The sequence below is a fragment of the Psittacula echo genome (genome assembly GCF_963264785.1).
Source record: "Psittacula echo genome assembly, chromosome: 1".
In the NCBI taxonomy this organism is placed as follows: domain Eukaryota; kingdom Metazoa; phylum Chordata; class Aves; order Psittaciformes; family Psittacidae; genus Psittacula; species Psittacula echo.
The window spans coordinates 142246904-142260554 of record NC_137735.1 but is presented as its reverse complement, the minus strand read 5'-3'; the positions used below and the strand labels follow the sequence as shown (position 1 = coordinate 142260554).

The window sequence follows — 13651 nt, the reverse complement described above, 5'->3', positions numbered from 1 at the left end:
GGCTTTGATCCCTCTCTAAATATCGTTTACTAGAACAAATTTGGCAGGGGGAGAAGGGTTCATGATTTACGGTTGCTTCCTAATGAATGTCTTTCAGATCTTAATTGTGATACGCTGTTGGAGGTATTTTATGAACTAAAAGTTGTAAACCAGGCAAGAAGATCTTGGCTTATATGCTACCTCACCATCTGCAGGAAAAAGGAACCATCTGAAAGAATGGTTTATACTGTCACTTCTCTCTCCGCCTAGAAATTCAGGAAGGCTATTGGAAATACGCTGATAAATTTATATCCCCATTTTTTTTCTGTAATTAAAGAATGGTTGACTAAAAGTAAGGCATGCAGTCTTAGTAGCTTGTTGCTGCTGTAGTGAGATTGATTTAAAACTGCTGTTACTATAGTATATAATACACTGCTGTGAGAGAAAAAAGTAGAAAGTGCTGGTGACTAAGGTCTTATCAGCGCTGAAGATTTCAGTAAGAGCACAAGTTGCAACCGCTAAATGCTTTTGACTGATTGGCATACAGGTGCCAGCAGAGGGTCTTCATAAAACTAATTGTATTGATCAAGATCCAATTTCATCACTATTGGAAATAGAATTTCCAATTATATTTTTGTTTGGCTTGTATCAGTTACAGTCCATGTAGGGAGTGAAGCTGTCCCCATGTACTCATATCTAGGGGAAGGGGTGATCTGTTGGCGCACTGACAGTATTCCTACTAGTAGGCAGAGGCTGGTAGCATACTCATGGGGGGAACTGGAGCTAAAGACCAGTTCTCAGTTGATCCATGTTCTGTGTGTAGATGTAGAAGTATTTTCCTCTTTCCTCAGTATTAATAAATGTGTCAGTTTTAGCCTTTTTTTCTAGGTAATACCTGGTATTCAGAAAGAACTGAGTCCATCAGAAAATACCACAAAGTTTCTTTCTGAATTTTTCTTGTGTTGTCCGCCAGAAGAAACTTCCTGGCTTTTTCATAGAAAGAAAGATTCGGAAGAACTCTTTACCAGGAAAGTTAATAGAAAGTTTCCTTGCCAAAAAGCTTATGAAAACTAAAAATTTTAAAGGGAACTGTTTTTATCCAAGTTTTTACTAGTTAAATATTGGAAACCACTTCATCATGCTCTCTTCAGCTTGCCTGGATCTTTTAATCTAACTAAACTGTATATAATAAAGAGGTTAGGGTGAAGAGGGTTTATCTCAGCAATTGTAACTGTGTCTGCCAACATTGATTTGCATAGAAGTGTCAGAAAATTTGAGGCTTACTATTAATCTCCAAGCTGGAATGACATTTAAGATGGGAGTATATGTGCACACAAAAAGAAAGCAAGCAAGGTGCTCTTAGTAGTCACATCTGCAGATTGGCATCTACCTGCCTATTTTGTGGAATGAAATTGGTTAAACAACTGGTTCAACTGAAGGAATGATTTTTTTTTTTCTTTTCATTATTTTTTTTAAATACAGTTGTACCTTCAAATTTAGTCAGATCCTGAAGTCTCAAGTGAACTACCCCAAGGCCTGCTGTAACAAAGTAACTTTTTTTTTTTTCCCTTGCTTATTTAATTTTCCTGACCCACCCTAAAACTAGCATGGTTTTGTTGACTTAGCTTTGAGCAGGGTCAGTTCCTGAGTTTCATGAACTGTGCAATTACATAGGGCAAAGGAGTGGACTCTGACTGGCTGCAAGCAAAGGGCAAGTCTTCCACTTTTAGCAATAACCACAACTTAATTCTGGTCCTGAAAAACAATAAAGCTATGGAAAAATTGTATAGCAATGTCAGTTAACAGTTAGGTTGCTTTTCCACACATGGGACTTGGACTCAAAACTGAAGGCTGTAGGAGAACAGCAATTAGTGGCACTGTAGACTTTCTAATTCAGTCAGTCTGAGAATGTTAAGGAATTGAAAATTTGAGTATTATTTTTTTTCTGTCAGAATTTACTTTGAACTTTTCTGACCATCAACAGTTAAATTATGTGTCTAAGTAAAAACTTAATTCCTTAAGAGAAATTATAACTGTCAGTAGTAATAGTCATTAGAAAAGGGAACTAGAATTTTCTAGCTACAATTTTTCAAACTTTTTTTAAGGAGGAACAAACTGCTGTTTCCAGGTTGCTGTACAGAGTTGGTTGATAGTTAAGGATTTTCAACTTCACTAAAGTCAGAGAGTTGAACAAAACTAACTTATAGCTTCCACGGATACTTGCGTTTATTTCACAAAGTGTATAAAGCAATAAAATACGATGCAGATCATAGAATCATAGCGCTTACAAAGCTATTCAGTATTCCTTTTTTAACTGCCACTTTTTTGCGATTCTATTTTTGGCAAACTTTCATCTGAAAAATTGCACAAGCTCCTTTAAAGCGCCTATAATATTTCTAAGTTATCCTTCTGTTAAGGGAGTTTCTCCTTCGAGTGTAACAATTTGTAATGTTGGGTTTTGTTTGTCTGCTCAGACATCTTTATTCTTCTATTTATAACTTAGAGAATTTTTTGTTTGCTTTAGTTTTAAAAAATATTTGACGGTTATTTATCAAGTGAATATTGCATTATGCTAGTTACAGGCAAGCATGCAAATTTTTAGATCTCTTTCTGAGTTTCTTTTATAAAATATTCATTTTAAATGTAATAATTTTCCAAAACAGATGTTTATTTCATGTACTTAGTACTAATATGAGGCCTTCTACTTTGTTATGGCCTTGTTTCTGGTGAATTACCAATACCGTTTGAATAGTATAGGTAGTATTCCAATATCCTCCTTTTCCTTACAAAGAATATTAAAAAAAGAAAGGCTCTGTTTTCTGTATGTACAAATCAAACTAAATATTGCCAGTGTTCACATATTACTTCTTCCTAAAAGTATGTGAATTATTTCATCAGTTTGCTGAAAGGTTGTATTTACTGCATTACCCATTTGCTGTACCACATAAAGTTACTATAAACTGCTTTTCATTTCCTGTCTTCTGAAGTTGTAGTGATTTTGTTCTGTTACAAGTGTGCCCTAATTCTGGGTGTGGGGGAGGTGGACTGCGTTGAATACAAGAATAATTTGTTTCTAACAGGCTTGAGTTTCTGAAGAAGCTGATGATCTTCACGTGGTTTGGATTTTAATGTAAAAATACTGAATATTATTTTGCAGCTTGTTATATTGCTGTGTTGCTGTTTGGTGTATTGCTTTTTCTGATGTAAATAGGCTTTACCATAGGATTGCTTCCTGGTTTTTATAGGTTTTGTTTTCAGCTGGATGTCTGAGAAACTCTAGAAGATACCCTGATCAGAGGTTTTCTTTTGTTGCAGTATGAAGCTTATGATCAAGTACCATAGCTATTAGACAGTAGTTTCTCTTTTCCTGGAAATACATTCTGTAATTACATAAAGCTTAGCTTATAAAAACAGGTTAGTGTTCCTTATGTCATGAAAACCTTTTGATTCTTTTCTTAGAGAGAAGATGATGAAGAAATGCAAGCCTTAAAAGAAAAATTGAAGTACTGGCAAAGGCTGCGCCATGATCTTGAAAGAGCACGTTTGTTGATTGAACTTATACGTAAGCGTGAAAAATTAAAAAGAGAACAGGTAAAGGGAATTTATAATTTGGTGAAACTTTTCTGCAGAAAGGATAGTTTAAGTATTCTTACACACAGTTTTTGCAATAGAAAGATTGCAGTGTTTGTCTTCTAATCCTCACATAGGATCAAGAAACGTATATGCACGTGCTCATGCAGTCTGTTTAAGATGCATAGAATTATCATAGAATCACAGAATGGTTCGGGTTGGAAGGGACCTTCCTGTCCAATGCCCCTGCAATCAATGAGGACATCTTCAACTAGATCGTGGTGTTCAGAGCCCTGTCCAACCTGACCTTGACTGTTTCCAGGGCTGCGGCATCTATCATTTCTCTGGGCAACCTGCTCCAGTGTTTCACCACTGTCATTGTAAAAAATTTCTTACTTACATTTAGTGTAAACCTAGCCTGGTTTAGTTTACAACCATTATCTTTTGTCCAAAGAGGCTGTACTAAAAAGTTTGTCCCAATATTTTTTAATAAACCGTCTTTAAGTACTGAAAGGTGCAATAAGGTTTCCCTGGAGCCTTCTCTTCTCCAGCCTGAGCAACCCCAGTTTTCTTTGTAGGAGAGGTGTTCCAACCCTCTGATCATTTTTGTGGTCCTCTTCTGGACCTTCTCCAACAGGTCCATGCCTTTTCAGTGTTGGAGGCCCTAGAACTGTACACAGCACTCCAAGTGGGGTCTCATGAGAGCAGAGTAGGGAGGCAGAATCACCTCCCTTGACCTGATGGTCATGCTTCTTTGAAAGCAGCTAAGTGTATAGTTGACCTTTCAGGAATGGGCACACACTGCCAGCTTATGTCCAGTTTTTCATCCACCAGTTCCCCCAAGTCCTTCTCCGCAGGGCCTTAATATGGCTTCTAGGAGGATCTGTTCCGCTTTTTGCCCAGGTACAGAGGAGAGGCCGACAAGTCGTTAGTTCCCGGGGTCCTCCTTTCTACCCTTTTTAAAAATGGGTTCAGTGTTTCCCTTTTCCAGTCTCTGAGGACTGCACCCGACCACCATGACTTCAGATATCTTAGAGTGCCTTGGCAACCACATCAGCCAATTCCCTCAGGACTCTGAGATGCATCTCATCAGCTTCTATAGACTCACATGTATTCAGGTTCCTCAAATGGTCACAAACCTGATCTTTTACAGTGGGGGAACTTCGCTTCCCCAGTCATTTCCTTGAGGTCCATCTACTTGAGAGGTGTGGGAAGAGAGAGCGTCTGAAGACTGAGGCAAAAAAGTTGTTGGGTACCTCAGCCTTCTCTTTATCCGTTGTTACCAGTTTGCCAGTCGCATTCCTGGGGGGTATGCTTTCTTTGACTTTCTGGTTGACAGACCTGTAGAAGCCCTTCTTATTATTCTTTGTGACCCTTGCCTTGCTGACCCCATTGCTACGCAACAGGGCAGTGTCCCTTATGAACAGCCTATAGCCATCGATAGTCACACTCCAGCTATGGGATTCATCCCAGCATTTTTCAGTAACAACAACTAGGTCATAGCTTTCTAGCATCACAGTGGTATCCAGCTTCTCCTGTTTGTTGCCTGTGCTGTGTGCATTTGTGTAGAGAAATTATTTAACAGGCCATTCTATTAGACTTGCAAATATGATTGCTTTCTGAAGAAGTGTAGAAAATTTGATCTCTTTATGTTTTCCTAATACATGTGCCTGTACTGAGTAGCACTTTTATTCTTCTGTCACTAAAACAATGGAAAAAAAATCCCTAAACCTGCATCCTACAACGTTCTAGAGTTAACATTGCTGGGAGAAGAGATTTGAGGAAGTGGTGGTGCAGAAAGATAGTATTTTGTATGAAAACTGTTTGCACTTGCAAGTCTTTAATTGTCTATAAAAACACTATTCCATTTTTACTGTTTGCAAGCTGTACGTATTCATTGTAAGCTAATACAGTTTGTAATTCTTGAGTTCTTTCCGGAATTCCATGCATCATTCTTGAACATTTCACGTATCACTTGCAATGTATATGTATTATGTGTTATTTGTAAACATGTATTTTATGTATGTGTTTGTAAGTGTATACTTTGTTTACATGTTTCTACTCTATGTGTACACACACCTCGTTAATGTGTCATTAAGAGTTTACTTTTGCTATAACAAAACTGTTTCAATGTTGATAACTCTTTAAATGGGCTGAAAATAAAACTGTAGAGGAGTTGTAATATTGTAAAAAATATTGAATGTTCTGAAGGATGAGCAAGTATTTGAAGATGTTGATTCTGTTTATCTAAATTTTTTTCTTGGAATTTATATAGCACATCATCTTTGAAATTACTTTTTGTTTGGTCTGGTGTAACTTGTAGATGTTCAGCAAATTCTCTTTTTACATTTTGAACGTGGCACTGCAACTGAAATTGAATTTTAAACATGTTACCTTTAAATTCTTATTATTATAACAGTATTACAACTACAATTGTTATTCCTGGCATTGTTGACGAAATAGGAAGCTGTTCTTGTGTAACATCTTTTCAAACAAAAGAAATACAGTTAAAAATGGGAGCAAAATAGATTTATAGGTAAAATACAAATTTCAGTTCTGAGAAGCTGACGTTGAGTCTGCAATGAAGGGATGAGAGTATTTTTTTTCCTACAAAGTCATTAGCTGAAAATGGGTGTCAGACAAACGTGAACTGATGATATTAAAAGTAGCATTGAACTCATTTAGTTAAATATATTTGTGGTGTTTCATATCTGAAGTACTACAGTATTGCTGCAAAGCAACTTTAAAATGGTATCTTAAGGAATAATGCTTAATTGGATAATTACTACTTCTGTAGGTCAAGATTGAACAGGTTGCTATGGAACTTCAGCTTACTCCATTCACTGTACTTCTGCGATCAGTTCTGGATCAGCTGCAGGAAAAGGATTCTGCTCGGATATTTGCTCAGCCAGTGAACCTTAAGGAGGTATGGTTTAAGCTGTATTTCCTTGTGTTTATATAGGACTTGGTGGCACTTAAATACAGGAAACAAATCACTGCGTGCAGAGGTGGAAGCAGCATTACCTTTTGTGGTTTAAGCCCAGCTGGTAACTTAGAACCATGCAGCTGCTTGCTCACTCCTCTCGTTCATCCTCCCCCCACTCCCCCTTAGGGATGGGGAGGAGAATCAAAAGAATGTAAAATGGGTTGAGATAAGAACAGTCCAGTAACTAAGGTACAACACAAAACCACTACTACTACCACGAATAATAGTGATGATAAGGGAAATAACAAGGGGAGAGAATATAAAACTAAAGGGAAAGGGAAAAGGAAAAAAAAAACAATAAATGCAAATGATGCACAATACAATTGCTCACCATCCACTGACTGATACCCAGCCTGACCTGGGCAGCAACCTGGGCCTTCCAGGAAACTCCCCCAGTTTATATAAGTGGGCATGACGTGCTGTTGTATGGCATACCCCTTTGGCTAGGTTGGGTCAGGTGTCCTGTCTCTGCTTCCTCCCGGCTTCTTGTGCCCTTCCTCACTGGCAGAGTATGAGACTGAAAAGTCCTTGATCAGAGTAAACATTACTTAGCAACGACTGAAAACATCAGTGTGTTACCAGCGTCATTCTCAGACTAAAGCTGAAAACACAGCACTGCACCAGCTACTAGGAAGGAGAAAAACAAGCTGAACCCAGGACACCTTTTAATCTCTATTCTGATTAATTTGCATTATGACTTAGACTTTCATAGCAGGGAGTCATATTTATGCTCATATACCAAAATAATTTCTAGGACGTATGTATGGAATAACATGGTTCATATTGATCTTTTGTGATAAGGTTATTTGATAAAGCAAACTCAAAACAGAAATGTGGATACTGCGTTCTTATTTTCAGGTGAAATTACATTCACTGGGAAACTAGATAGAATGTAGGTGTGTGTATACGTACATATGCAGTACTTCTGTATGTGTGCATAAATAACATGTAGACTGTATACATGTCTGTTTAATTTGTGTATACATGTATGTGTGCATATGCTACATACAGCTGTATATTATATGTATGCATGCATTTATAGGTATGTGTATATGCATAAATACATGTATAATATGCATACAACTGTAGAATTACAAAAACATGTAGATCCAGCATCTGTTAATAGAGCTCTAACTTGTTACCTAAGGTGCAGAATCTTGTAATATGTAAACTTTTGCTGGTATGCGAATATATGCAGTATCAAGATGTGCATTTATAAGCTGCACTTCAAAGCTGTTTATTAGAGGTGTTACAAAATACGTTTAAAAATGTGGATCATTTAATAGCTAATGTTACTTTGTCTGTAGTAAGATAATTTTACCCATTTGTGTTTTAAATGTTTATTCAAAGGTTCCAGACTATTTGGATCATATTAAACATCCTATGGATTTCTCTACCATGCGAAAACGGTTAGAGGCTCAAGGCTATAAAAACCTCAGTGAGTTTGAAGAAGACTTCAATCTTATCATAGATAACTGTATGAAATACAATGCAAAAGATACGATATTCTATAGAGCGGCAGTGCGGTTAAGAGATCAAGGAGGTGTAGTTCTCAGGCAAGCTAGGCGAGATGCTGAAGGAATCGGTTATAATAATGAAACTGGAATGCACTTACCTGAACGGCCTAAACTTGAGTCACCCCAGCCTTTCTCTTGGGAAGATGGTAAGATGTTTTTGGATTATCTTTAAAAGTTGCATTTCCCATTACACACAGTGTGTATATTCCATACAGATGATTTAAGATTGTTGCTGTTCAGTTTGCTGAGTAGATTCCTCCCTTCCCCCCCAGTTAAAAAATGGCTTGAAAAATACAAGTATTTATATTTTACTATATCTATTATTAAAAAGCATTGTCCAGTTTCTGATCTTGAGAATGCGAGAGGCTAATTTAACAAGATATATGAAAAAGGTTTTTAAATTGAGTGCTTTCTTTCACATGATTGTATGTGCTTGTAAGTCATGATAAACGACTACCAGTACACACACACACACTTCAGCACATTCTTATATAAACTACTGAATTAAAAAATCAAATGTGTTTGTAATACTAGGAATTAAAATAGCTTCTTTTGGCATACACATTAGTTTTCTGAGGTTTTGGCAATAAAGGAGAATAATTAACACGTTTCTTTTATGACTGTAATCTTGCTCTTTGACAAGGAGAAAGTAATATGTTACGGTAGGAAGGATTAATTATGTCTTCCTTCTGACCTTTTAATTCTTTGCTCTGCTATTTGGCTTTCTTGAGCAAAATGCTGAGCAAGAAGAATAGTAATTATGTAGTAGGAATTCATTTCAACATCACTGGTGACGGTGAAGTTACTAGGACTGTAATCTAAGTAGCTTTTTATTATGTTTTTAGTTCTGGCAAGTGAATTTTATTTTTTCCTCCTTTTAGTATTACTGTTCTGGGAAACATTCTGGAAAACACTAACATATTTTCAATCATATGTATTTTCACTTTAGTGGATAGGTTACTGAATCCTGCAAACAGAGCGCATATGTCCTTGGAAGAACAGCTGAGAGAGTTGCTAGAAAAACTTGATCTGACCTGTGCAATGAAATCCAGTGGGTCAAGGAGCAAAAGAGCAAAGCTGTTAAAGAAAGAAATCAGCATTATTCGCAACAAACTTAGTCAGCAACACAACCAAGCTCCTCAAATAGAATCAGGTATTGGAAGTTTTGAAGAAGAAAGTGCAGCATTAGAAGAAGATGGAGAAGAGGAAGGTAAGAATTTAAACCATGTTTAAACTAGTACTGTTCTGAACTTCTTCAGTCAGGTGCTTTAATAGTGTTCATTAAAGTGTAGTAAATGAATATTATATTTAATTTTTCAATGGACAAATAGCCACTGAATCGCAACAAATATTTGAGGAGTATGAGAATGATATTTTTAAACAAAATCTCCCTCCAGTATATTTTAAAGTAGCAAGGCTTTTTAAAAATCTAGGTGTTAAGAAAGTACAGACAATCTCATACAAGAAGTTGGAAATGCCCAAGTGGAAAGTATCTTTGTACTTCAAGAAATTCACTTAAATAACAAAATATGTGTTGAGAATCATGTGAGACTAGGTTAGTGATGCTGAAAGCTCTGGCCATCGTGCTGTCTTTTGTAGCTGTTGTTACTCTCTACTTCACACTCTGGGGACAGTGGAGGGTAGGTTTGGGTTGTTAATTTAGTTTGTTTGGTTTGGATTTGGTTTTTGGGGGGTGTGTGTTTTTTGTTGGGTTGGTTTTTTTTTTAATCTAACTATTGTTAGGACTTAACAAACTTAATGTTGTAGAATCAAGTCAGCCATATCTAACCAGCCCTTCCCCTTATGCTTTTTTTCCTCCTTAAAATATTGGTCTTGAAACTGCATCTACTCTTGGCTAATTCCCATTTATTTCAATGAGAGCAGTATACTAGAAAGGCCTAACTTTATAGTTCAATTGAATATTATATTTGTATTTTTAGGTTTTAAATCAGTTACTGAGATCTTTATTGCTAATTTTTAAATGTTGCCAAGAAGATCTAGTCTCAAAAAAAAAAAAAAAAAAAGAAGTTCTTTTGAGTTTGTTGCATGATCGGCTTGCCTCTAAAAAGCTAATTGATATTTCTTTAGGAGAGTTAGAGATATGTTTCATTTTGCATTGAATTTCAAGTGTGTTGAATGGGAGGAGGAAAGAGCTCAAGGGAAAATGGAAGCATGGTAATAAATAAAACAGTCTGTGTCTGGTACAGCTTGATGTTCCCAAAATTTCTGAAAGGCGAAGTCAATAAAATGACTGTCCTTAACTGCCATTCAAACAGCAACTTGGATTTTAATTCTTAGTGCGACTAAGAGAATGCTTTTCAAACATATAAGTTGCTTGAGATTTGAATGACAACAGTAGAAAAAGCATATGTGAATCAACACACTTACGTTGTTCTTGAGGCCGTTAAGTATTCTTAAAACATCTAATGATTTTTTAAATTTATATTTTATTTTATTTTTAATCTTCAAGTGATGATGCTACTGAATATAGTTCCTTAGGAATGTAGTTTCAGGCAGATAACTGAAGTTTTTACTTCTAGCTTTTCTATGACACAGCCTTTCACTGCTGCTGTTGTGCAAGATACAGTCTGAAAGTGAGCAGTAGCTGTTTTCTTGTATTCACAGTATGCTTTTTTAAAACAGAAGAGCATGATTCAGAGTTGATTGGCATTGCTGTTACAGTTCTGATCTAGTGAAGAGTAACAGTCATTAGTTGAAATCCTGACTGGAAAGTGGAAGGTACTTAAAGGAGTAAAGAAAACTCATTGCCGAAAAGAAAGATGAGGAAAGAAGTAGAATCCTGTGCCCAAGATCTCTACAGGAGCTGACTTTAGAAGAGCTGTAAATTTCCCTCTAGCAATTATGTTTTCAATTGTGATTCTGTGAAAAATTTGGTACCAGAATAACCCCATGAAATTTAGGGTTTAATCTCAAATTAGTTCTTGAATGCCTACATATTTTTGTGACTATTTCCTAATTAATTTTAAGAAAATTAGAATTTGTTCACAAAGAAGAGTCATGTGGGACATTCTAAACTACATGCTTTTTTAATTTGTGGTATTTAAATTTGTTTATCTGACTGTAAATTTCATTCTGAATGCCTTCCTGAAATGTTATTTACCAATTTTAATACTTACGTTCCTTCAAAAGATGTGAGCATGGTTAAGAGTTCATTTTAACAATATTCTTTGTAATAGGAACTATGCTCTTGTTTGATTAGACCTTAAGCACTGGGGCAGAGACTTTCCTGCACTTAGTCATTGATTTCAAGTAAGCATTGCTGAGCCAAACCCAAAGCAATACAGAGATAATATTTAATCCACTACAGATACAGGGCTTAAGCCCTTGAGGTTTTTACACCTTTTTTTCATGTGGCATAGAAAAATTAACTAAATTTTAAAATTTTGTGTGATGGCATAAATGTGACATTGGTCTCATAAAGTTACTTTAGAGTAAGCGTCTTGTTTCTTAAGTTATATTTTAGAAGGTTCTTTTGGAAGCTAGAAAGAAGGTTGTAACATCTTTTTGAGTTGGTAATTATGGGTTAGGAAGCCCTTTAACTTGTATTTGAGATTGCTACAACAGTGGAATGTTTATTTGCCCTCCCATCTCTTGTGATGGAAAACTGAAACGAGTTTTATACACTCAGTTATATCTCCATTGTCTTCTCCCAGCATAGAAATCCTGAAATTGACCAAGCAATGATCAGCTAAAAAAATAAAAAAAAAGGGGGGGGGGGGAGGGAAGAAGAAATAATGGTAGAGGGTGTGTTTTTCTGACTTCTTTTATCAAGTCTGCATTGTCAAGTTGCCAACTAGTGGCTAGTCAAGCTGCAAGACTTTGGGGGTGGTGGGGTTTTTCCTCCCCTTTTTTCCCCTTCTTTTTGATAGATAAAACATCTAGCCACAATTGTAGAAAAGCTTTTCAAGTCTTGTCTTTCTGGAGATTTTATGATGCATTTTAACTCATTCTTGTAGATCAGGTTACAGATACGGGGTGGAGTTTCTGCTTATCTGATAAAAATGTGTCTTAGGCAGGTAAAGTGAATATTGATAAGGTGATATAGATAAAGATGTATATTAAAATGTACTTGAATGGCAGTATAATTGCATTTAACAGATAACCATCCACAACCCCAGCTTTCTAGTGAAAAAAAGAAATTTCTTAGTTTTTAGTTAATGAAACTAACATAACTGCATGAGAAGTAAAAAAGTATTTATCTAGGTGTGAACTCTTAACACCAACTATAAACACCTACTTTTCTATCCCTTTTACATTCACAGTATAAAAGTAGAAACTAACTAGGACAGATTGTTGCTAGACAAGGTTTGTTTTTAAAATGTTATGCTTTGTTTCCAAACAACAATTTATTTGGTGGGCTGCACATTTGTAGTGAGTTTTATAATAGAATTTATAACTGCAGGTTTTCAAAAATCACACTCTATTTATAATTTTTTCAGGAGATAAATCTCCCCCTAAACTTGAACCATCAGATGCATTACCTCTTCCTTCAAACTTGGAGACTAATTCAGAACCACCAACCCTCAAACCAGTAGAACTCAATCCAGAGCAGAGTAAGCTTTACAAAAGAGTAAAATTTGATAATGAATTATATAGCACTTCCATTCAGAAAGAAATAAATGGACACACTCCAGAACACTTACTTGACAGTAATCTCAATGAGTCGACTGTTTCTGCTGTAGCTGAGTCATCAACTGATGTAAACAGACGTACATCCATTCTCTTCTGCAAATCGAAAAGTATAAGCCCCCAAAAGTCTGCAAAGAACACTGAAACCCAGCCAACTTCTCCACAGCTAGGGACCAAAACCTTTTTGTCTGTAGTCCTTCCAAGGTTGGAGACACTTCTGCACCCAAGGAAAAGATCAAGGAGTGCATGTGGAGATTCTGAGGTTGATGATGAGTCCCCTGTAAAGCGCTTGGATACAGGTAAATGTTACAAAACTTACTTGAATGGATGCCTCTCAAAATTTAACATACCTGTTAATATTTTGACATCATTGTAAATCTTCAGATTTTAGCACCTGAACAGCTTTTCCTCATAGTTGAGTAGTTGCAGTTCAGAAAATGACTCATTTTTGTTGGCCCTATACAATTAGATCTAGTGAACCAAGTTGTACTTTTTCATAGTTTACATTTAAACTATGAAATCTTCCATTTACGTGTATGGGTAGGTGTTTTTTTTCTTAAACTGCTTTCTATTTCCTTTTGTGTTGAAACCAGTAGGAAAGGTGAATCAGCCACTTTTTTTGGAAATGCCCTGTGAAGTTACATGGAAACTTCATATATGTTGCCAAAACTAGAACTCTTGTAAGGAGGAACTTGGAAAATAACTTGTTCCGTGCCTGACTTCATTTTGCTGTAGTGTTACTCCAAGCATATTTTCTTGTTATGAAATTGATGACTGTGTACAAGGTGCTTTGTATACCCATGTATTTTATGGAAGTGTTAAATTCCAAGAGTATAATGACATTTCCTGCGTTCCTTTTGTTTTTTAGCCTGTGCCTTTTAAATGAGGTTGAAATATACAAGCATGAGATTATGCTCTTAATGAGGCTTCTCTAAAAAAAAAAAAAAAA

General features: G+C 36.1%; 1 protein-coding gene across 13 annotated transcripts in view; it reads left to right on the top strand.

The window, feature by feature from the left end:
* The window catches only part of BRD1 (bromodomain containing 1), a 71841-nt gene that overhangs the window by 32065 nt on the left and 26125 nt on the right, over positions 1-13651 (top strand). For 12 of the 13 annotated variants that reach the window (XM_080629485.1, XM_080629486.1, XM_080629487.1 and 9 more), the window contains 5 exons: positions 3439-3570; positions 6347-6475; positions 7886-8198; positions 9002-9262; positions 12513-13001. In XM_080629485.1, the coding sequence (XP_080485611.1) occupies positions 3439-3570; positions 6347-6475; positions 7886-8198; positions 9002-9262; positions 12513-13001 (1324 nt within the window). The remainder of the gene's footprint in view (positions 1-3438; positions 3571-6346; positions 6476-7885; positions 8199-9001; positions 9263-12512; positions 13002-13651) is intronic. The other variant, XM_080629482.1, reaches the window with a different exon arrangement.